This window comes from Ctenopharyngodon idella, chromosome 9, assembly GCF_019924925.1.
Source record: "Ctenopharyngodon idella isolate HZGC_01 chromosome 9, HZGC01, whole genome shotgun sequence".
NCBI lineage: Eukaryota > Metazoa > Chordata > Actinopteri > Cypriniformes > Xenocyprididae > Ctenopharyngodon > Ctenopharyngodon idella.
This window is the reverse complement of record NC_067228.1, coordinates 36365617-36389258: the sequence shown is the minus strand read 5'-3', so window position 1 is coordinate 36389258 and position 23642 is coordinate 36365617. Positions and strand designations below refer to the sequence as shown.

The following is a 23642-nucleotide window of genomic DNA, read 5'->3' as shown; positions in this document are numbered from 1 at the left end:
GGCTGTGTACCAAAAACTCCACAGGCCCTGAAGGTATCTCTGCTTTATTGCTAAAATCTTGTTCAGAGTAATTTACTGCTGCATGGCATCCTATTTTTCAACAATCAGTGGACTCATATTATACCTGCTCTTTGGAAAAAAAGTTGTTCCATTACCAAAGAAACCAGGTTTGAGTGAGAACATTTAGTAGAGCATGGGTTCTCAACTCTGGCCCTCAAAGTCCTCTTTCCTGTAGAGTTTAGCCCCAACCCTGATCAGACTCACCTGCTTGTAATTTTCTATTTATCCTGAAGACCTTGATTAGCTTGTTCAGGTGTGTTTGATTAGGGTTACAGCAAAACTCTGCAGGACTGTTTATCTCAATGGCCAGAGTTGAGAACCCCTAGAGTATAACATTATGAGAAAGAGAGAGAGAGTGTGTGATTACCTGTGTCTGTTATAACTTCCATTCTCTGGTCAGTAGTTCTCAAACCTGTCCTGGAGTACCACTAGCCCTGCACATTTTGTATGTCTCCTTTTATCAGACCCAACCATTTGAGGTCTTGAAGTCTAATAATGAGCTCACGAGTTGACTCAGGGGTGATAGATGAGGGAGACATACAAAATATGCAGGGCTGGTGGTACTCCAGGGGTGCGTTTCCCAAAGCCAACTATGGTCGCAAGTTCCGTTGTTACCAATAGAGTTCAATGGAACTTGCGACCAGAGTTGACTAACAGTGCTGTAGGGAAATGCATCCCTGAACAGGTTTGAGAATCGCTGCTCTAGGTCATGTCATAAATTAGTAAAAAATAAATCAGTTTGCCATGCCCATGTGTGCTGATGAAAGCGATATCTTTTTCGTAGTATCCTTTCAAGAGTTAAGGGGATTTCGTGTCATTTCAGTGTTGGTCAGTGCCAGTATCTATGAAAGAAAGTGTCAGATTTAGCGTAACCACATGCTGCTTTGCATGTTGGATTAGCCTTGTAAGGTGGTGTGTAATGTTAAAAATAATCTCCTTGTGCATAACAATGTGACTGCATTGAAGTCGCCGAAAAATCCCCAACACTAATACACAGACGTTTCTTAATACCAAGTATTTATACAAAATATTTTTATTGAACAGTAATATTTAATGAACAAAAATAGCCATAATATAAGACATTTGTACAATAGAAAATATACTTGCAAACAATTCAGTCAAAAGTAGGCTACAAAGTCAGTGCACTAGTACGACATTTCAGTTAAATAAAATATAAAATTATAAAACTTAACTTTGACCTCAGTCAAAACAATTTTCCCAGGAACAAATAATAGACCAAAGATTGGCTGTTATATCCAAAATGAATTATATCTCCACAACAGATACATCAGAGTCAGCGGCAAATGTCAGAAGGACTTGCCGAGATAAGGCTGTTCTCGGCGGGTACATGCGTGCTCCGTGATCGGCCCGACCTCACAATTCCGAAAACTTTTCAGCAAATTTTCAAAAAGGCTCTATCTTTATAAATAAACCAGATTTGATATTAAACACTATGTTCTTGCCTGAAAAACTTGTAAAACTACACTCTTTTACATAACAGCTTTATTTAGAAAATTCCCAGCATATCATCTTAAAATAGATTATTTTACATATGAATCTAAAAAATTTACATCTCTTCACAAAATGATATCATATACTCTTTTATTTCTTGCTCATTGACTTGCAATTTATTACCAGTGTCATCACCAACATGTTGTTGCATCTTTGTTCTTCATTTAATGCTGATCTTTCCATGACTTTCACTAAATTATGCAAAGGTAATAATTATCTGCTTAATTATATGATAGCCCCCCAGGCAAGTTCATTAAATTCTGAAAGTCTTTACATAAATATTCTTGTCTTTACCGTGTTATATAGTCTGTGTCACAATCTGTCTCTTCTGACATTGTCCTATTTTGTTCATACATGCTTCCTGTATGGGTCACCATATATCCTGATGTTGTCTCCTCTTCCACATCTGATGTCATTTCTGTCTGTATAGGTACACAAAGCTGTCTGTGCATCTCTTTTGCATCAAGTAGAAACTCTTCTGTCTGTTCTTCCTGTACAGAGATGTGAGATGTAGATAAATCTAGGACTGATTTGGGTAGCAGAGGTTTACACACCTCTTCCTCATCCAAATCATCCTGTGGTCCCAGAGCCCTCAAAGTGACTGAAAACAAGTTGATGTTCCCCGAACCATCTTCATTCCCCTTTGATTCTAAATGAGTACTTTTGACTTCAATATGTCTATTTCTTTCTTCAAACACTTCTGACATGAATTCCTTTTTACACTCAAGTTCATCATGATGTATTTCTTCCATGGCTGCTTTCTTTGCATGGTAGATCCCAGAACTGTTATGGAGAGGCAAAGTTGAAACTACAGCCTTCTCTTTGCTTTTATTAGTTTCCGAACCACTGTTACCAATTACACAACCCCTGTAGTTGCCTTCATCCTCTTCATCATAGTCTTCCTCATCCTCTGTGTCAGCCTGTGAGAACAACAGTAGATGAACTTTCAATAAACATGTTCCATAGTGGCAGTGTAAAAAAATAAAAAAAAAAAAATAAATGGTTGAGTGAGTAGAAATGGTCTGTGCCACTGTCATGGCCCACCCAAGTAAAGGAACTACAACTCTCAACTGTTATTGACTGCTATCAGATCATTTGCATAATGCGTATTCAACTTAGGAAAAAAAAGCATAACTGACGTTGCATTGTTTTCGTAAGTTAAATACAGAAGGTGTAGGATGTAGTATAAGCATTTTGAACCGCAAGAGGCGTTACACTTTCTTCATAAATTAAATACGGAAGGCGGTCTGCCAGAAGCTAGTTATTTTATTTTATAGCTTGTTAAATATGGATATTTTTCTTACACAAATGCATCACTTTGCTTTAGAAGGCCTAATATACAACAATCAGTTGTAAACAAATATACACGCTATTCTAAATTAATATTAAAGCTGCAAGCAGCGATGAAAGGGCCCTCGCACCCGGGCTCACCGCCACCCGTTGGCCTCAGGAAAAAGTGAACAGTGGCCAACATGCATGTAAGCGAGTAAATACAGGAGAATTATGGCAAAGCCATTTCAAAGTGCCAGACTTTCTGCTGCCAAAAGGTGGCGCTTTGAGCGTAATTGAATATTGCCATGTTGATGTCTTCAGGCCAGGACTATTATCGAACAGGTGAAGTTTGGAGCAGATCGGACATTGTATGCCTGAGTTACAACAACTTCCTGTTTCATGTCGTTAATCGCAAACATTAGCACTCAGCCAAGTGTTGCATGATTTAACGTGTTTCTAGTATGTTTGGAACTTCTTGGCATATTAAAATGTGTTTCAGGGAGTGAATTACAGTGTAAAGCATGCTATTTCCTGTTGCCAGCAGGTGGCGCTACGACTAACTGAATATTGTCATATAGATGTCTTTAGGCCAGGACTCTTATCACACATGTGAAGTGTGAGGCACATCAGACATAGTATGCCTGAGTTACAACAGCTTCCTCTTTCATGGCGAAACATCAGACTTTGTCAGGCCGCCACGGACACGCCCTCCAACGAAAACTCAAGACCTTTGATATTTATCACTAAGGTCTTAAGATTAGACTGACAACATATGATGTTGATCTGGTTAAATCTCTATGAGGAGATAATCACAGTGTAAAACATGTTATTTCCTGTTGCCCACAGGTGGCACTATGACTGTAACTATACATTGTCATGAAAATGTCTTCAGGTCACTACGCTAATAAAACATGTGAAGTTTGGGGCAGATCTGACATTGTATACCCAAGTTACAAGAACTTCCTGTTTCATGGCGAAACATCGAACTTTGTCAGGCCACCACGGACACACCCTTCAGTGAAAAATCTAGATCTTCGCAATTTAACGTCGCAAAGGCCTTTAGATTAGACTGACCAAATATGACATTGATCTGATTAAAGCTCTAGGAGGAGTTCGTTAAAGTACAACGTCTGGAAATGGCAAAAAATGGCAAGTTAATTCAAAATATCTGACTTCCTGTTCAGTTTCAGATTTTGCTCCAAGAGATTTTTTTGTAGGTATTTGGCTGTTAAACGTGTGTACTGAATTTCAAAATCTATGTGAAATGTAGCGCGAGGGGCACTTCATTAGGTGGCGCTATCGAGCCATTTTGCCCCGCCCAATTCTGAAACCCATAACAGACGTAAATTTTCACCACTTCTGATGCGTGTGCAAAGTTTCATGAGTTTTCGAGCATGTTCAGGCCCTCAAAAATGCGATTCACTTTGGAGAAAAATAATAATAATTAAAGCTGCAAGCAGCGATGAAAGGGCCCTCGCACCTGGGCTCACCGCCACCTGCTGGCCTTAGGAAAACAGTGAAGAGTGGGTAACATGTATGTAAGTGAGTAAATACAGGAAAATTATGGCCAAGTCATTTCAAAGTGCTACATTTCCTGCTGCCAACAGGTGGCGCTTTGACCGTAACTGAATATTGCCATGTAGATGACTTCAGGCCAGGACTATTATCAAACCTGTGAATTTTGGAGCAGATTGGACATTGTATGCCTGAGTTACAACAACTTCTTGTTTCGTGGCGTTAATCACATATATTAGCACTTCACCAAGTGTTTCATGATTTAACATGTTTCTAGTGTGTTTGGTACTTCATGGCATATTGAAAAGTGTTTTTGGGAGTGAATGACAGTGTAAAGCATGCCATTTTCTGTTGCCAGCAAGTGGCGCTATGACGAACTGAATATTGGCATATAGATGTCTTTAGGCCAGGACTCTTATCACACATGTGAAGTTTGGTGCAGATCAGACATTGTATGCTTGAGTTACAACAGCTTCCTCTTTCATGGTGAAACATCAGACTTTGTCAGGCCGCCACGGACACGCCCTTTAGTGAAAACTCAAGATCTTTGCGATTTAACATCGCTAAGGCCTTAAGATTAGACTGACCAAATATGATGTTGATCTGATAAAAGCTCTAGGAGGAGTTCGTTAAAGTACAATGTCTGGAAATGGCAAAAAGTACACAAATTTTGCAGACAAAATTCAAGATATCTGACTTCCTGTTGGTTTTCAGACTTTGCACCAGGAGACTTTTTTGTAGGGATTGGGCTGTTACATATGTCTACTGAATGTCATACCTGTACGTGAAACGTGGTGCAAGGGGCACTTCGTTGAAATTTTGTAGGTTGCACTATCGAGCCATTTTGCCACACCTAATTCTGAGACCCATAACAGACGTAAATTTTCACCACTTCTGATGCATGTGCAAAGTTTCATGAGTTTTCGAGCACGTTTAGGCCCTCATAAATGCGATTCATTTGGGAGAAGACGAAGAAGAAGAAGAAGAAGAAGAAGAAGTGGAATAATAATAAACGGAGCAATTCCAATAGGGTCCTCACACCATCAGTGCTCGGGCCCTAATAATAATAATAATAAAAGGAGGAAATCCAATAGGGTCCTCGCACTTTGGCGCTCGGGCCCTAAAAATAGCAATTAACAAATTAAGGAATTAAGTTCACAGTTGTTAGGGTCATATTGTAGTTCTTTATCAATTGGAATTTTTTAAGAAACAGGCATCAAACAGACCTTGTTGACATAGTTTTCCTCATGTTGCTGGTTTTCTGAACCTTCCTCCACATTCAGTGGGTTGTTGTTTCTGGTGGGATAATTTTTAGATGGACTAATCAACTGAGCCTCAGTTGATGTCACTCTCTCACAGAATGTCTGTTCAGGAATCAGATACTGGGCTTGAACGATGTTACTCTAAATGAGAAAAAACAACAACAGCAAAACAGAGAGAAAGAGTCATTATATGTGGCAGCAGGATACATGAGACTTAGACAAACTCATGGTTTTTGCTCCAACTCTACTAGTCAAAGGTTTGGACACACTTGAACTGATTCTCATTATGTACATACACATTTGCTCACATATTATTGTAGCACAGTTTATACTAAATACATTGATATGATCTAAGTAACTGAAATAAACACGAATGTCAGGGCATGTCAAAACACTCCAGGGTAAAAAACACCTCAGACTCCAGAGGGGACTTTTCCCACTATTGGCATTGATATGCATGATTATGCATGATTAACTTTACAATATTGTGATAACGTGATGGATATAAGTGATGGTGAGTAATGTTATCTTGCTAACCTGCTTGCCTTCATGTTGTGTTTCTTCCACAAAAGAGACACTGAAGTGTTGAGATCATAAAAACACCTTGTGTCAATTCTGAGCAAGGAACAGTTAATGGGCTTTCAACCAGCCTGGGGTACATTTCCCAAAAGCATCATTAGCAAACTATGGTCGCAAGCTCCATCGTTACCAACACAGTTCATCAATTCAGTGTTTCACAAAGCCACAATTCCAACGAACATTCTCACACAGCACTGCAAAGTTGTGTGCTTGGAACTGCAGCTCTCGACTTGTGGTTAGAAGGTTCACTCTATTATTAATAATAAAATTGATTTTTTTTTTTTTTTTTTTACAACAGTTCAATATCAGTATTATTGTTTTGACTGCACTGACACTATTGGATGAGAACCAGGCATAACCAGTTCTAAAACAAAGGTTCTACAAGGTAAGAAAAACTAATGATGTAAATGAAAATGTATAAAAAATTTCTGATGAAATGTATCAAATGCTGTATCCGAATGCAGACAGGGTCTTACCAGTGATTTAGGAAAAGGGGTCTTCAGCTTACATAGAGACCCAGTGTAAAACAGACTCAAAGCCAACACCAGCACACATAAACCTGACACTGCTGCTCCCAGTGACCAACTCATTAAATATAACGCTGCAGAGAGACAAACATACAAAACAATCAAAAACATTTACACATTACATTTAGTCATTTTAGCAGATGCTTGCAATGCAATGTGACTTACAAAAACATGCATACTGTAGCTCTACTGTATTTTGGACTGATTGTTCTTATGAACAAGAATCCACAGCAACCCATAGAACCATATGGTATAAAGTTGTGAAATTTGGCACACTGATTGGAGTGCGTCTCAACAGACCTCTGACCAACTTTGGTGTTTCTTACTGAAACTATATAGCGCCACATACAGCTCAAATTTTGAGCCAATTCTGAACTCGAAGTTCTAGAAACACTGTTTTGTTTTTTTTCCTCTGATGTCTTTCCTCACAGGGAGTTTATGGCTTGTCTTATCACTACTATAGTAAGCTGTTCAGTGTTACAAATCCAATTCATGAGCTCAACAAGTGAATTTCTACTCTGAAAAATCCATATGTAGAACACTTGAATTAGTTATCAACAAATGTTATGACTTCTAAAAACTGTCAATTTACAACATTATAGAGCTTTGCAACTTGCATTTTTACTATTAAAACACATCATATGCACAACAGAACTGATAATTATGGCTGCACGATTAATCGAATTTAAACCGAAATCACAATTTGGCTCAGTATGATTATGAAATCACAAAGGCGTTTTTTTTTTTTTTTTTTTTTTTTTTTTTTAAATTAAATAAATATAGCACAGCATGTTAGTGAAGAGTGTCTCTGTGATCAGTAGTAAATGCCGCTCCATCTCTGAAAGCACTGCGAGTTTGAGTCACTTATAACGTGCAACCGTGCATTTGAAAAAGCAATATGCATAAAACATCTTGCCAAATTTGCAATGCAAAACATAAACATGTTGTCTAACAAAAGACAATGGTTAATAACATGTTTTTACTTGCTTCATATCATCGGTCGAGTGTTTGAAATTTTCTTTTGTGAGCTGATGTGGCTTCTCACAGAATGAGGCAGACAATATATCATTTTATGGTATTCTATATTCAGTGATAAATGTTTTGTCGATACGCATTGCATTATAATAGTTTTATAATTATTATACTACAGTATGCACATACTCTTCTGATGACAAAATGCGTGTCACACGCACTGTACGCTGACCCTCGCGTACGCAAAAAAGAGAAGTAGGCTATACTTTGGGCACTTTTGGTCATTATATTACTTCGCTGAGTTTATTTTGAGTTTCTGCATGAGGGTGCCCAGTGGCTTCCAGTATGAATGTTTAGCGCTCAGTAATGCTCACTCAATTCTATTTTGGGTAAAATATAGGAAAAATAATAACAGGGAACCCTGCAGTTTTTCGTAAAAATTTGTTTTCTGTAAAAAAAAAAAAAAAAAAAATATATATATATATATATATATATATATATATATTTATATTATCTTATTATTATATTGTTATGTTTATTCTTAAATACTCTATTTTAATAATACACCTTTTCTCTTCAAACCCCTTTATTTACATTTTTACTAATAATAATCAATTTAATGTTATCTGTAATTACATTGTCAGCTCATAATTTCGATTGTATTGCATTTTAAAATTATTACTAGTTCCTATTTTATTCTTACTAGAGTAAAGATGATCCCTACAAAAACACTTTGAAAGATTATTTAACTTTAATTTGATATCAGAAATGTAAATCTGAATGGTCAAAAGTGAATTATTACTAGTAATAATTTTAATCACAGAGATATAGATATAATTGAATTACACATATCTACATGTTCTTTTAAGACATGAAATATATATTGAACATGAACTCTTATTACAGAGCCCTCAAATTAGACTTTTTACTAGTAGTAACTCAATAGTAGATCTTAATAAAAACTGAGTCAATGATGACATTGACAAGTAAGCCTATAGTTCTCTTTGGAGTTTGGTTCACTCAGTATTGCATCAGTAGCTGACACTACGGGGAAACTCTCTTTTACAGACATACTGAAGTCTTATTGAATCACAGCGGTGTAAGTTCACTGGCCAAATGTTGAAGCATGGAAAACATCAGTGGCCTCTTCTGCTATATAATGTCTCTGCAAGCCTTCGCGGATTGCTGTTGACTACGCTCTCATAGAGGATGACTAGTGTTATATACAGTGCCCTCCACTAATATTGACACCCTTGATAAATATGAGCAAAGGCGGCTGTGAAAATAAATCTGCAATGTTTATCCTTTTGATCTTTTATTTAAAAAATTCACAAAATCTAACCTTTCATTGAAGGACAACAATTGAAAATGGGGGGAAAATCTCATTATAAAATAAATGTTTTTCTCTAGTTCACGTTGGCCTCAATTATTGGCACCCAATTATTGTAACGCCCTTTTCCCAAGATAACATCTCTGAGTCTTCACCTATAATGCCTGATGAGTTTGGAGAACACCTGACAAGAGATCAGAGAACATTCCTTCATGCAGAATCTCTACAGATCCTTCAGATTCCCAGCTCCATGTTGGTGGTGCTTCTCTTCAGTTTACTCCACTCATTTCACTGGGACGGCCATGGCAGAAGCTTCATTTTGTGCTCATTTTGTTCATGTTTGTGTTGGTTTTGATGTTTGTTTTGGATCATTGTCCTGATGGAAGATCCAACCACGGCCCATTATTGGATTTCTAGCAGAAGCGGTCAGGTTTTGATTTTTTTTCTGTTGGTATTTGATAGAATCCATGATGCCATGTTTCTGAACAAGATGTCCAGGACCTCCAGGAGAAAATAGGCCCACAACATTAAAGATCCAGCAGTATATTTACAGGGTTTCTGCAGGTTTCATCAAATCTAATTTAATGCTTTTTAATGCCAATTTTTAAATTTTTAATGCCATATATATATATGTCAGTAAATGTCGATAGATGACGTCATACGGCAATTAGAATATTCATCATGTCATTGTTGTATTCGCATTCTGTCAAGTGTCAGCCCTTTACATTTGTTTGCTTCTCTGCTGCTACCCTTTTTGCTCACATAATATATTTTATTACAGCCAAATTCCAAATAAAATTGTTTCATCTATATGTTTTTCTGTTTTTGTTGTCAGACTATATGAAATGGTGACTGAAACGCGGCCCATTAAGACTACATACAGGGCTCGACATTAAGCCTTGTCATTCACTTGTACGAGTAAAACAGCGCCTTACCAGTTTTCAACTGCATTAAATAATGTTATGGGATTGTAAATGTTGGGGGGAAATTATACTTTTAAAAATTAAACTAAACCACCAGTAGGTGGCGTCATGTAACTGTCTTAATAAGTGAGTCATTCATTTAAACGATTCATTCCAGTGGCTGACTGATTAATGAATGAGGCAGTTGTTTATGAATGGGTCATTGAATCTTTGACTCAAAATGCTTCAAATTGCTGAATCATTCAGTAACGAAAACAAGGCTGAGCCTGCATCTTGATGAACATTCTATCCATCCTAAATAGTGTGTAACATTATTAATATTCAATACTATTTAGAGCGGATAGTATGCACATTGGGATGCAGGGTGAGTGTTTTTTTTTTTTTTTGTATTGACGTTTTAATCAGGTCCTTGTCCAGCCAGGCAAGTAAAATTCCCTTTCACTTGCCCCTTCAAAAAAATCCACTTATCCTGGACTAATTGACAAGCGTTAGTGTCGAGCCCTGACATGTTAAACCAGCGCTAAATCCTGATTTATAATTGAGACGTTGTCTGACAAAATCATAATACACATAAGATAAAGACAGTTGCTGTGATTTTGGCTATACGTACACGTAAAATAATCACTCAGGTTAGAAGCAATATATATTTTATTTGTTCTCTGACAAAGCGCACATCCTCAACTGAATGCGCTGCTCCTCTCAGCCACTCACTGAAGAGCAGACGCAGAGAGAGAGGTGAAAGCAAGCAAAATCTCGGACTCGTGCGGCAGTACCGGTGTGTCTCGGAAGCTAGATCAGGTTAACAAGTATAATTGTCACAACGCGCTTTCTTGGAAAAAAGTCGCAAAAGGGGTCTGAAAAGTCACTAAGTTGGCAACACTGATTCAACCTTCCATCTCCAGGTCCCAGCCCGCCGCTGTCCAAAACGGTGTTACGGCAATTTTGCATTGGCCGGAGGCAATTACCAAACTGGTTCTGTGTGTGTATCACACCAATGTACATATTTTACGACAGCTTTCACACTGGCAGTTTAGTTCGAAACGGGGCAGGGTTTGCATGAAAAATCGCTAATGTGAAAGCTGTCATGCAAACCCGGGTACACACCAGGGTACCGAACCCAAGACTACCTAAAGGAGGTGGTCTGAGTTCGATTGCACTGGAACTGTGTCACGATTCGCGTGAATATGAACGCAACACGGACTCGGGTGCGCACTTGTTCAGGAAGTAAAGTAACCTGCGCATGCATTTTCGCCGATTGTAATGTATTTACTTAAATAAAACACATGTAAGAGATGACAGTGTTGATTTATCTTGGATTCGAACAGGAGTACGCATGCAGTGTATTCGCGCTTTGCGAGTGCAATCAGAGTGGCAAATGAATGGCAATCAGCTGTCTCCTCAAAATAGGCTGCTTGCAAACAGCGGAAAACCGTCTACATGCGACACACATGAAGTAAACACAAGTGTCGTTTACTCAGCTGCACATAATAGCAACACATTAATAAAAAAAAAAAAAAAATTTATTGACCCGCGTTCTGGTTTCTGTCATGTGCCTTGCACGTCTGTGATGACGCACCAGGGTTTGACAGAATCAATTTGAGTGTGAAACCAGACCAACGCTGCGGGGGGCACCGGGAACAATCGTGCCCAGGCTCGGACCGCGGCAAACGAGCCCAGTGTGAAAGCCCCCTCAAAGTTATTAATTATGAAGGCTATATTCAATATAAACTGGTAGTATTATTTTTCTTCAAAACTATCTAAAAAAAATTTAATGCCTGTAGAAATAAAATTTAATGCTTTTTAATGCCATTTAAGGCCTTAATTTTCGCAAAATCCATTTAATGACTTTTAATGCTTTTTAATGCCCCGCGGATACCCTGATTTAACCGTGGGCACGGGGGACTTTTTATCCATGTGTGCACCAAACCTATCTGGTGGGTTTGCTGCCAAAAAGCTTTTTTTAGTTTCATCTGACCATAGAAGCTGGTCCCGTTTGAAGTTCCAGTTGTGTCTGACAATTGAATATGCTGGAGATTGTTTCTGGATGAGAGCAGAGGATTTTTCTTGAAACCCTCCCGAACAACTTGTGTGCTGTTTGATAATTTTTTTTAGGTTTTCTGAGACTCAAGACTCAGCTAATCTCTGCAGTTCTCCAGCTGTGATCCTTGGAGAGTCTTTGGCCACTAAAACTCTTCCAGGCAGATTTGTAACATCTTTAATTGACTGGAACTTCTTAATTGTTGACCTGATGGTGGAAATGGGGATTTTCAATGCTTTAGCTATTTTCTTACAGCCATTTTCTATTTTGTGAAGCTCAACAATCTTTTGCTGCACATCAGAACTATATTCTTTGGTTTTACTTATTGTGATGAATGATTAAGGGAATTTGGCCTTTGTGTTTCCTCATGTTTATACTCCTGTGGAACAGGAAGTCATGTCATGGCTGGACAATTTCATGTTCATGATCACCCTGGTGTGCTAAAAAAAATTTTTTTAAATATGAATGGGAATATACTTTAGAGATATATTTTACTCATAAGAATTTTTAGGGGTGCCAATAATTGTGGCCAACATGCATTGGGGAAAAACATTTATTTCATAATGAGATTACCCCCCACCCCCCACTTTCAATTGTTTTACTTTAATTAAAGGTTAGAATTTTGTGAATTTTTTAAATTAAAAATCAAAAAGATAAACAATGCAGATTCATTTTCACAGCCACCTTTGCTCATATTTACTCATATTTGCTCATATTTAATATTAGTGGAGGGCACTGTATTTAGAGCTGAAATTTCTCTTACCTCCTCTGGGCTCCTCTTTACTAGTGTATTCACACTGCCAATCAGAAGATCGAGTGTTGGGATTGGGGGTGACTAGGGGAAGAACTTTTACACAGTACTGATCACCAGGCTGAAGATTCTGCAGGACATGCTGTTTACTCGATACAGAGATATGGTTGGCCTAGGTTTAACAAGACAACAGTAAAAGACTTGAGAAATTCAGCTGATGTGACTTTACAAATATAGTTTAAACATTGATTAAATTAAACTATGTTGAATTATTAAATAATTTTGTAATATCTTAAAATCTAGATTTATAATCTTAATTCTTTACAAAGTGATCTCAACCAGCCTAGAGCTCAATATTGGGTGAATCTCATGAAACCTGTAAAACAGTGAATTAATTTGAAAATAAATAAATGCTGGATCAAACACAGTGATAAGGAGTAGCGGTGACTGATGCTGACCGTACAACCTTAACTTTCCCTGGAACACAACATAAATAAAAGGGATGTAAATTAAATTTAATTTGTCAGCTGACCTATCTGAAGGATTTATTAGATACTGAATCAGTTGTAGAGCCACTTTCTGTATTATCAACAGAAGGACAACACAATAAAGTGAATTAGTGAAACTAACACATCTACTAATTGGATAATATGAATGGATAAAGAAATAAAGTGCATTAGATGGACAAATGCAAGTGATTGAGTTGGACATTGATATGGCAGATTCATTCAGATTAGTCAGCTGAATCTCTTCAACATAAAATATTTACCCTTAAGATTCCACGTTAATATTTCAATTAGGGCTGTCATGGTTCTTTTTTTAAAATTTAGTACTCAAATTTAATTAAACTCCTCAACTGCAATTTACCCGTGTTGTGTAACCGGCAAAATACCGGAAGTGGCTCATTCCACAGATGAGAATCCATGAACCGCTTTATTACACTGTTTTCAAATGCTGCACAATATATTAAAACCATTTATTAAAACCATTATATTAAAACCATCATTGTGATTGAATTAAATAATTATATGAATAATTATATGCCCTTGCAGGTTAGTTTGGGTTGCTTATAACGTTCATCTGGGAACAAAATGTGCGGCATTTCATCAGATTTGTAAGGTTAAACATTTATAAACCTACGCCAACACAGAATACATCAATATGTTTCTAAATATGCAAACTGTTCATTGCTATTTCAAAATAAAAGTTCAAACCCTCGCTCTGAGTTTGCATGTTTTGATGTCCACGTATTCTTGTTCAAGAAATGACAGTGGCTGTAGCATTTCGATCATAAAGATGTGGCCAAATGTAAAAGATTAAGGGCCAGATTTACTAACAGTTTGAGCAAGCGCAAACCCTCTTTTGGTGTTAAAAAACTACTGTCAGTATTTACTAATTCGGTTTGTATCACGGTTTTAGTGTCACGGTTTTCGGTACAGTTCGGTATGTGCTATGTTCAGTAAAAAATATTATTTTAATATTAAATATTATTTTCTTTATCAAATTAAGAAAATAAAACAAATAATCTAACTACAAGATATAGCACAAATAAATACATGAGAGATAAGATGCAAATAAAATAAACAATGCTTTACAGGTTTTTCAGGTATCTAACAGCTTTCAAGTACAGAAATTGAATAAAGTAATCAATTATAAAATAGCAACTTCTTTGAATAATTAAATAAAGTTGAAACATTATTGAAATTACAAAAGCTATTCAGTCAAGAGTGATTTCTTCGTCTTTTCTCGTTTGATTAACATTAAAACACAAAGCAGGAATATTAGACTGCTGTCCCATTAAGACATAATTCAAAGATCAAGTACACTGATACTGATACACATGCGTTGTCGGTCTCGTTTTTCTCTTAAGACATAACCTACTATATTTGTTAGGATACTTGCTAAGATGGGCATGTTGACATTTTTTGTGTGAATTTGTCCATTTAGGTGCAAGGCTTGAAAGAGAATTTACGCGCAACTGTGATGTGGCTCTCTATGTACGCACTTCGGATGAGTACACACACACACACACACACACACACACACACACACAAAAACGTGCGCGTGGACCACCAGGGTGGACATTGTCTGGGCGCCGTGACTTTCGTCGCCGGGAGGGCAAGGTCAGTAGCTGTGTGCAACTCCTGAAATGACCCCGGCTCAGAACTACCCTCATACAGCTCTTTAAGAGCTTTTGCCTGATGGACATGCAGGGTGAAGGCAGCCCGTCCAGTGGCAGAGTAAGCCTAAGCAGCCAGGGCTGCCATCGCCTTTGACGGGAGGCACAGACGATTACGCCAGGTGGCGGCAGACTGCGGGCACAAGTGCACCGCAATTGCACGCTCCACCTGTGAAATGTCCATGTAAACCTTGGCGGCTTCACCTTCGAGGGTAGTGAGAGGGGAGGAGGCAGAAGAACGGCTTCAGGCAGGAAATGTACCTTCCACGTTTTCTGAACCTCCGGGAAGAAAGACACTGGAGTAGCCAGGAACCAACTGTCCAGCCGCAATCGCTCGGGACACGGTGGAGGGTTCCACTAGAGCCCAATGAGTAACCACCCCAGAGGGGGGCAGCTTAGCATCCTCATCCTCTCCAGAGGACAAAAGGCCACTCTCCGATGCAGCGATCGACATCCGATCATCATCCGGAGCGCCACATGAGATACAAGGTGTCTCTTATGAAGGATCCACACCAACATTCTGCAACTCGATGGCACATGGCGTGCTAGAGGAGTGAGAGGTTCGTGGGGGCAGACATGACGAAGAAGCTCCCACTGTAATCCTCAGATCTCCCAGAGTGCTAACCAGACCTGAGGCTCTACTGAGAAAAGTGGCAGGGGCCTGGGTCGCAGCAGAGGGGACTTGTGCCTCCGTAAAGAGTCTCAACTTCAAAGCCAACATAAACATGACCTTGTAGTAAGGGCATGTACCATCCACAAGCGCTCTCTCAGCATGCTGTTTGCCCAGGCATGTGAGACAGCGATTGTGGCCGTCAGATGAGGTCAGGAAACTACGCATCCAGAAACACATGGATGAAAAGACATTTTTAAAAAGACGCTGATCACCCGTGCTTGCTCTTTTAGGGAACTGCTCTTTCAGCCGAAACGCTCAGGGATGAAAACTGCGCTGTCTGTGCCCAGCACACTGAACGCACACACCGCTGGAATGCGCCTTCACGCCAGCCGAGTAGAACCCACGAGCTGTGAATGCAAAAAATAAAAATAAAAATAAAATCGCTTTTTTGCTCTATTTGAAAATTTGCACTCTTTTGCAGGTGATTAGAAATGAGCGATTGCTTGACAACCGCTTGGCTCTGAAGCAAAGTATGAATAAAGTGAGCATGTCGGTCCTATTTATACCCATATGTCCGGGTAGGTGTGACTCGGCATGTAAATCTCACTGGCCAATGTCTATTGGTTTGTTTTTGTAGCACTTGGAGGTGATTGGTCTCGCAGGCGAGGCACCATCACAACAGTGTTGACGTAACATGGAACGTGACTGACTGAATGGGAACAGTAATATTGTAAAATATTATTACCATTTAAAAGAACTCGTTTCTATGTGAATGTATGTTAAAATGTAATTTATTCCTGTTATCAAAGCTGAATTTTCAGCATCATAACTCTAGTCTTCAGTGTCACAGGATCCTTCAGAAATCATTCTAAGATCATTTATTATTATTATCAATGTTGAAAACCTATTTTCAGCTATTTATTTAATGCATTTATTTCAGCATCTATTTAATGTGCCTTTATTGAATTAAAGTATTATTTTCTTTCTTTCCTTTTTAAAAATCTTACTTAACCCAAACTTTTGAATCGCAGTGAATCATGATTCACACAAAAAAAGAAAAAACATTCAAAAACATTAAACAATCTTTAGAACGGTAGTATATATAATCAGGGGCGTCATAGGTGGGGGGAAAGGGGTGACTGAGTGCATAGGGCCCTGGCATGTGAGGGGCCCTGGCCGCCCTGCCCTCGAATATCTTAAAATATTATCGTTATTGTTTTTTAGTTGTGAAATATCTGTCTGCGGCTGCGCGCAATATTCTCATCCTTGCTATTTAGACAAGCTTCGGCAGAATCAATCGGCACCCACACCCACACACACACACACACACACGTCTATGTCGACGGCGCCTCCCCCGCCCTATGCACAGCATGCACGCAATTTGGATGATTTTATTGGTTGTTTAGGAATGATGCCAAATGCTATTTGGCTGTAAGGGGCAGCGGACTCGGCGGAAAGGAGCGAAGCGGTCAAGTTGTGGTGTTTCAAGTCAAGACAGATGCAATATGCACAATGTCCAAACAAAAATCGGGCTACCGAGAAAACAATGTTCCAAAGCCGGTGATTAACATTATTATCTCACTATAAACACCAAAATAACATGTAAAGTGTGCGAACCTAAGACAATTTTTAACTCTTTCCCCGCCATTGACAGAATTTTCCTTCATTTGTGAGAACGCATCCATTGACGTCCATTTGCTCAACATGTTTCTTTTTTAAATTACCCAAATGTTGATTAAAAAAGGGATGCATGAAGCTAGAATAAGACTTTTTTTTTTTCAGCAGGGTGTCTGTTCTTTCTTTTGATATATTGCTTACAGATATTCATACAACAAAATATTCTGGGGCCATGAAGCCTTTGTAAAAAGGATGAAAAAAATGCTGAAGCTGTCTGGCAATTATTTTTTAAACACTGGTGGGGAAAGAGTTGAGAGATATATATATATATATATATAAAATGTACACTATATTGCCAAAAATATTGGGACACCCCTCCAAATCATTGAATTCAGGTGTTCCAATCACTTCCATGGCCACAGGTGTATAAAATCAAGCACCTAGGCATGCAGACTGCTTCTACAAACATTTGTGAAAGAATGGGTCGCTCTCAGGAGCTCAGTGAATTCAAGCGTGGTACCGTGATAGGTTGCCACCTGTGCAATAAGTCCATTAGTGAAATTTCCTCACTACTAAATATTCCACGGCCAACTGTTAGTGGTATCATAACAAAGTGGAAGAAATTGGGAACAACAGCAACTCAGCCACGAAGTGCTAGGCCACGTAAAACCAAAGAGTGGGGTCAGGGAATGCTGATACGCACAGTGCGCAGAAGTCGCCAACTTTCTGCAGAGTCAATAGCTACAGACCTCCAAACTTCATGTGGCCTTCAGATTAGCTTTAGAACAGTGTGTAGAGAGCTTCAGACGTGTTCCCTGGAGTGACGAATCACACTTCTCTGTCTGGCAATCCGATGGATGAGTCTGGGTTTAGTGGTTGCCAGGAGAACAATACTTGCCTGACTGCATTGAGCCGAGTGTAAAGTTTGGTGGAGGGGGATTATGGTGTGGGGTTGTTTTTCAGGGGTTGGGCTTGGCCCCTTAGTTCCAGTGAAAGGAACTCTTAATGCTTCAGCATACCAAGATATTTTGGACAATTTCATGCTCCCAACTTTGTGGGAACAGTTTGGGGATGGCCCCTTCCTGTTCCAACATGACTGCGCACCAGTGCACAAAGCAAGGTCCATAAAGACGTGGATGAGCGAGTTTGGTGTGGAGGAACTTGACTGGCCTGCACAGAGTCCTGACCTCAACCCGATAGAACACCTTTGGGATGAATTAGAGTGGAGACTGTGAGCCAGGCCTTCTCGCCAACATCAGCGCCGGACCTCATAAATGCGCTTCTAGAAGAATGGTCAAAAATTCCTCCTAAACCTTGTGGAAAGCCTTCCCAGAAGAGTTGAAGCTGTTACAGCTGCAAAGGGTGGGCCAACTCCATATTAATCCCTACGGATTAAGAATGGGATGTCATTAAAGTTCATGTGCACGTAAAGGCAGGCATTCAAGAACATTTGGCAATAAAGTATGTGTGTGTGTGTGTGTATATATATATATATAAAGTGATATATATCACTTTAAACCCTCTGTTGCAGAGAGTGTAGCAGCAGGTCCATCACAAGTTCCTATAGCAGCTGCTCCTATTAACGTTGCTGAGCCTGAGGAAGTGAGTGAAGGTAGGATCAGTGTACAGTATGCATCTTTAAATTATTTATGCATCCAACAGACTTGTTAACAAAAAAAGACATTTGGCTTGGTTTGGAAAAATATGAATAAGCCATCTTTATAAATGCAAAGTAGACAGCAAGCATGCTTTCTCAGGATCATTTACATGTAACCAATAATAATCTCAGTTACAATCATAAAGACTAAAGTAATAGCACTAGTGCCGTTACCACTACCACTTACACTAGTTAGTACTATGTACATTAAACTGATGGTAGTGTTGCATACAATGTCATTTGTGGCTCAGGGTAATATCAATCCTGTGTTTATCGTGCTTGTAGAGGTACCTAATCCAGAGGAAGAAGAGGTAGCCGATGCAGGAGATAGAAGTAGTAGGACCTGTGACGAAGGTGTAGACACTACAAAAAATGATTCCTCAGAGGGCAGTGAGGCAGACAGTATGAGGACAGTGGTAGAGGAAGGAAAAAGTGATGTTAGTGCTGAGTATGTAACTGATGATCCAGCATTATGGCCACTCACAGCGGATGACCAATCAGCAACGGAATTCTATAATTTTCAAACTAGCAAACACAAATCCTGAAGAAGCTGATTTGACCAAATTTGCTCCAAAACATAAGACGGGCAAACCATTTCTAAATTATCTACAATATGCTAAAGCACCCAATGGCCGTGAAAAAATAAAAAGGGACTGGCTAATTTACAGTAAAAGTGAGGCATCTTTGTACTGCATTCCAAGTCTTCTTTTTTCACATGAGCAAAAACAACCATCCTCAAGTGCTCTGAACAGCAAGCATGGACTCAAATTGGCAAACGTAAAAAGAATGTATGGCAAATTTCCAAAAAATTAGACACACAAGCCACATAAGCAGTGCTACATAGAATGGAAGAGTCTGCAGAACTCCTTATTAGGAGCCAAAGGAGTGGATAGTCACCTGCAGGTTCAATTTCTAACAGAGATAGAGAGGAATAAATTGATTTTACAGAGGCTTTTGGATGTTACACTTCATTTGGCTTCAAGAAATCTGGCTTTCAGAGGCAAAACCACAAATTTGGATGATGTTCTTAATGGAAATTTCCTGGGAACTCTGACCCCTTTTTAAATGAGCACTTACCGAGAGTAAGGCAAAAGAAGACAGGTTCACGGGTAACTCATTATCTAAGTCCTGAGATGCAAAACGAGTTCATTGACTTGTGTAGCAGAAGAGTGAAAAACACTATCCTGGCTGAAAGAGAGGATGCAATACATTATTCTGTAATATGTGACTGAACACCAGCCATATCTCATACAGAGCAAAACGTGCTTTTGGTTAGGTATGCTTATCAAGATAAAGAGAGCAGCAACTGGGAAATAATGGAGATTTATTCAGTTCAAAGATTTTTACAGGAAAACAGGCAGGGAAATTTCCGAAATGATTGAGGCAGTACTGGAAGAAAATGGTATACCGCTGAAGGATTGTAGAGAACAAGGATATGATAATGGGGCCAATATGTCGGGAAAAGTGAAGGGAGTACAAGCTGAAATTTTAAAAGCTAATCTACTAGCTACATATTCCCCCTGTGCATCCCATACACTCAACCTGGTTGGTGTACATGCAGCTGCCTCCTGTACTGAGGTCTCTACATTTTTCGGCTCAGTCAACAGGCTCTTCAATCTATTTAGCGCTAGTCCAGAGTGATGGGCCATCCTGAAAGAAAAAACAGGATTCTCTCTTCATCGCCTGTCTGATACTTGCTGGAGTGCCCGCATAGCTGCTGTACGTGTTGTTGCGACTCACTTACCTATGATCATTGAGCCTCTAGAATCCATATCACATATGTCATGCAATATAACAAATGAAGCCAGGTCAGAGGCACTTGGTCTGATTAAATATTTCAAAACATTTGATGCAATTGTTCTTCTGACTGTATGGAGGAAAGTGCTACAGTGCATTGAGAACAGAAATGTGATTCTTCAGAGAGGGCATATTTCACTTGACACTGAAATAAATAACATCAAAGCATTACAAGAAGAGATGCAGGTTTTGCGCAGTGAATGGGACTCCTTGCTCAATGAGGCCTCTCTGGTAGCACAGGCAGTGGAGGTGTATAGATATGACAGAAGACCAAATGAAGATAAAATGCAGAGAACTCACAGCAAAGTACAATAAAGACCTCACTGGTGAGTTGGAAAACAAAATACTGCATCTAAACTCTATATACAGTGCAACATTTTCAAACAACCTGTCTCCTCTTGAGCTCCTTAATGCCATCTATAAGATGCAGTTACAGAGCATTTTTGGAGAGGTCTGTATTGCATTGAGGATGTTGTGCACACTGCCTGTGTCTGTTGCTGGAGGTGAGCAGGCTTTCAGCAAGTTAAAACTAGTAAAAAAAAAAGAGACTGAACAGCCTTGCACTTCTGTCCATTCAGAGTCAGTTAGCCAAGAAATTGGATTTTAAAGATCTCATCAGTGATTTTGCCAAGAAGAAGACCCGCCAGTGGGCATTAGTGCAATGATGACCATTGACCACCACCACCTTGTCAGCATTAGTACCCTAAGACTGTGTGAGTCAAACATGTATTATACATCCTTGTGAGATCCATGTAAGATAAAAATTGATCTGAAAAATTCTTACCTGTTAAAAGTTTTTTCAGCCTTTTTGAGTTTTGATTATTAAATTTTTTTTTAATTTATTTTATTTATTTTGATTTAGCCAGACATGCTTTTAAAAAAAAAGGCAAAGTGGTGCTTACAATTATATTATTATATTTTTTATTATTTTATTACACTTGTTTTATTGTTTGAAATAATGTTCTCGACTACAAAGCACAATGTCTCTTAAGAAAACATAATTCATACAGGGATACCTGAGGTGGTCTATTAATAGTATAAAGTAGTATTAAGTAAAGCACAATTCATACACAAAAATTATTCTGCATTAACATTTTTATACTATACATGACATCTGTCTTTTTAATACTGTCAGATTTAATTTTACATCAGTGATTTGCCAGTGAGTGAGTGAAATGTATCAGTGAGTGAAATGTGTACTTTTCTAAATTATTATTTAAAAAAGATGATAAATAGATGATGGAAAGGGGCCCCCACACACTGTCTTTGCATAGGGCCCAAGATTCTGTGCTACACCCCTGTATATAATAACAATATATTTTAAGTTTATTGCAAAACATGCATATATAGAGATATATTTAAGTATTTTGAGAGCGTAGGGAAACTGACTCGATTATGTCCATCTATAGGATGGCTGATTGCTGGAGTGAGGCAAAATGAGCAGAACCAGATGGGGAAACAAGATTTGGAGGACAAATTTGACTTGGACATGTTTTCATGAGATTCACCCATTCATGACACCTCACAGCATGAGACAAGAGGAGAGGCTTCATGACAGGAGAGTTTCAGTGAAACATCTGTGAAATTACCCAAGTCTTACTCTGTCTGAGCAGATACAAAGAAACACTCCTCCCACAGGAACACTTACCTCACTCTGTCCAGCTTTCTTCCAACTTATATTGAAGGACACAGAATTATAAAACTGAAGAATTTGTTTTGTTATCTTTGGTCCCTCAATAGGTAGAGAGATGGTGATATTCAGACAGTCTCCACAGCCAGACAGAGATACAACGGGTGGACCTATGATTGCTGAACAAAGAAAAATCAAAGCCATTTTAAAAGACTAACAACTCTAGATCTCGACAGACATGTAGAGGAAAACTGAAACAGAAAATATGACTCACATTACACTTCACATCACAAAAAAACTCCAGATGTTAAAGTACTTACTGTCTTCATATGGTGTAATACTTTTTCTAACTTTCGATGATGTTGTGTTGTCAAGCGATGCCCAAACAACAAAAGTGTAGGATGTATAGATGTCCTCCAATAATTCAGAGACATCTACTGTTGTATTTCTGATATTCAGCTGCACTGTTGGCTTTCTCTCACAGCACCTATGAAAATAATTAAATCAGTCTATATTTAAAGATGGGAAAATAGGAAAAAATGTAAGAAATTTTGAGTTTGCACAGAGAAAATGCGCCTCTGATTTGTGTGATAAAATGAATGAATAAATAAACGTGCTGTGTGTTCGAGTGAAGCGCCACACTGTGTTCATTTACAGGTGTGCAACTCATAATACATTGTTGAGCGTCTCAGAGCAACTTCTGTTCCTTTACCATGATTTGACTGATGGGGTGACGTCTAATGTTCTAATGTATGTGGTACAACTGCAGAAATTACAACAAATAAAATCAACAGAAAATATGTTTATGTCTTATATGAGGTGCATTTATTATCTGATGGTGTGAAAGGAAAGTTAGGCTACAATAATAGCCAAAGGGAGCAAATAAAGTTGAAAATATCTGGATTTCTGCATTGATTACTTACAAAATGTGATCAGATCTTCATCTTAATCACAATTATAGCAATTCGCAAGTCAGCAGTACACGACTCATTGACCTGGTATCTTTCAGAAATGTGTTTCAGTGTACACAATGCAGGGATGTCCAGATTATGTGAAAAGAACTGACAAACCGGTTATCTGAAACAAACCGTTTGAAAGAGCTGGTTAGCAGAACTGAATCACTCATCACTAGCTCTGAGACGCATGTGTGTAAATGAACACAGTTCTGCCCTTCACTCTGAAACCAGCAGAAAAGCATGATGATTTAACATTTGAAATTGAAAAAATACAAGATAAGTGGTATTATAATATCAATAATCATTATTAGTATTATAATTTTAACAGTTTTACTATAAAATAAGTTCCCTTTCAGTCGGTCACGTTCGACGTACGTCAGTAGTGACCGACGAATTGGGATATCGCCAGAGAGCCCTATCAGCTTCGAGTGAACTAAAACAAGCCAATGGAA

At 38.6% G+C, this 23642-nt stretch overlaps 1 protein-coding gene and 1 long non-coding RNA gene across 30 annotated transcripts in view; both read right to left on the bottom strand.

Annotated features, from left to right (window-relative positions):
* Positions 1–1075: 1075 nt before the first annotated feature.
* The window catches only part of crfb1 (cytokine receptor family member b1), a 109937-nt gene continuing 87370 nt past the window's right edge, over positions 1076–23642 (bottom strand). For 23 of the 29 annotated variants that reach the window (XM_051907055.1, XM_051907061.1, XM_051907063.1 and 20 more), the window contains 6 exons: positions 22555–22721; positions 22253–22413; positions 12754–12913; positions 6677–6801; positions 5586–5762; positions 1076–2492 (listed from right to left, as the gene is read on the bottom strand). In XM_051907055.1, coding sequence (XP_051763015.1) covers positions 1863–2492; positions 5586–5762; positions 6677–6801; positions 12754–12913; positions 22253–22413; positions 22555–22721 — 1420 coding nt within the window. In that variant the 3' untranslated portion in view covers positions 1076–1862. Of the gene's footprint in view, positions 2493–5585; positions 5763–6676; positions 6802–9200; positions 9531–12753; positions 12914–22252; positions 22414–22554; positions 22722–23642 lie in introns of those variants that run through there. The other 6 variants (XM_051907066.1, XM_051907068.1, XM_051907070.1 and 3 more) reach the window with 4 other exon arrangements.
* LOC127519424 (uncharacterized) lies at positions 18139–22246 on the bottom strand. The gene is made up of 2 exons (XR_007931823.1): positions 18663–22246; positions 18139–18535 (listed from the first exon to the last, which is right to left on the bottom strand). It is a non-coding gene; the product is annotated as an uncharacterized LOC127519424 (long non-coding RNA).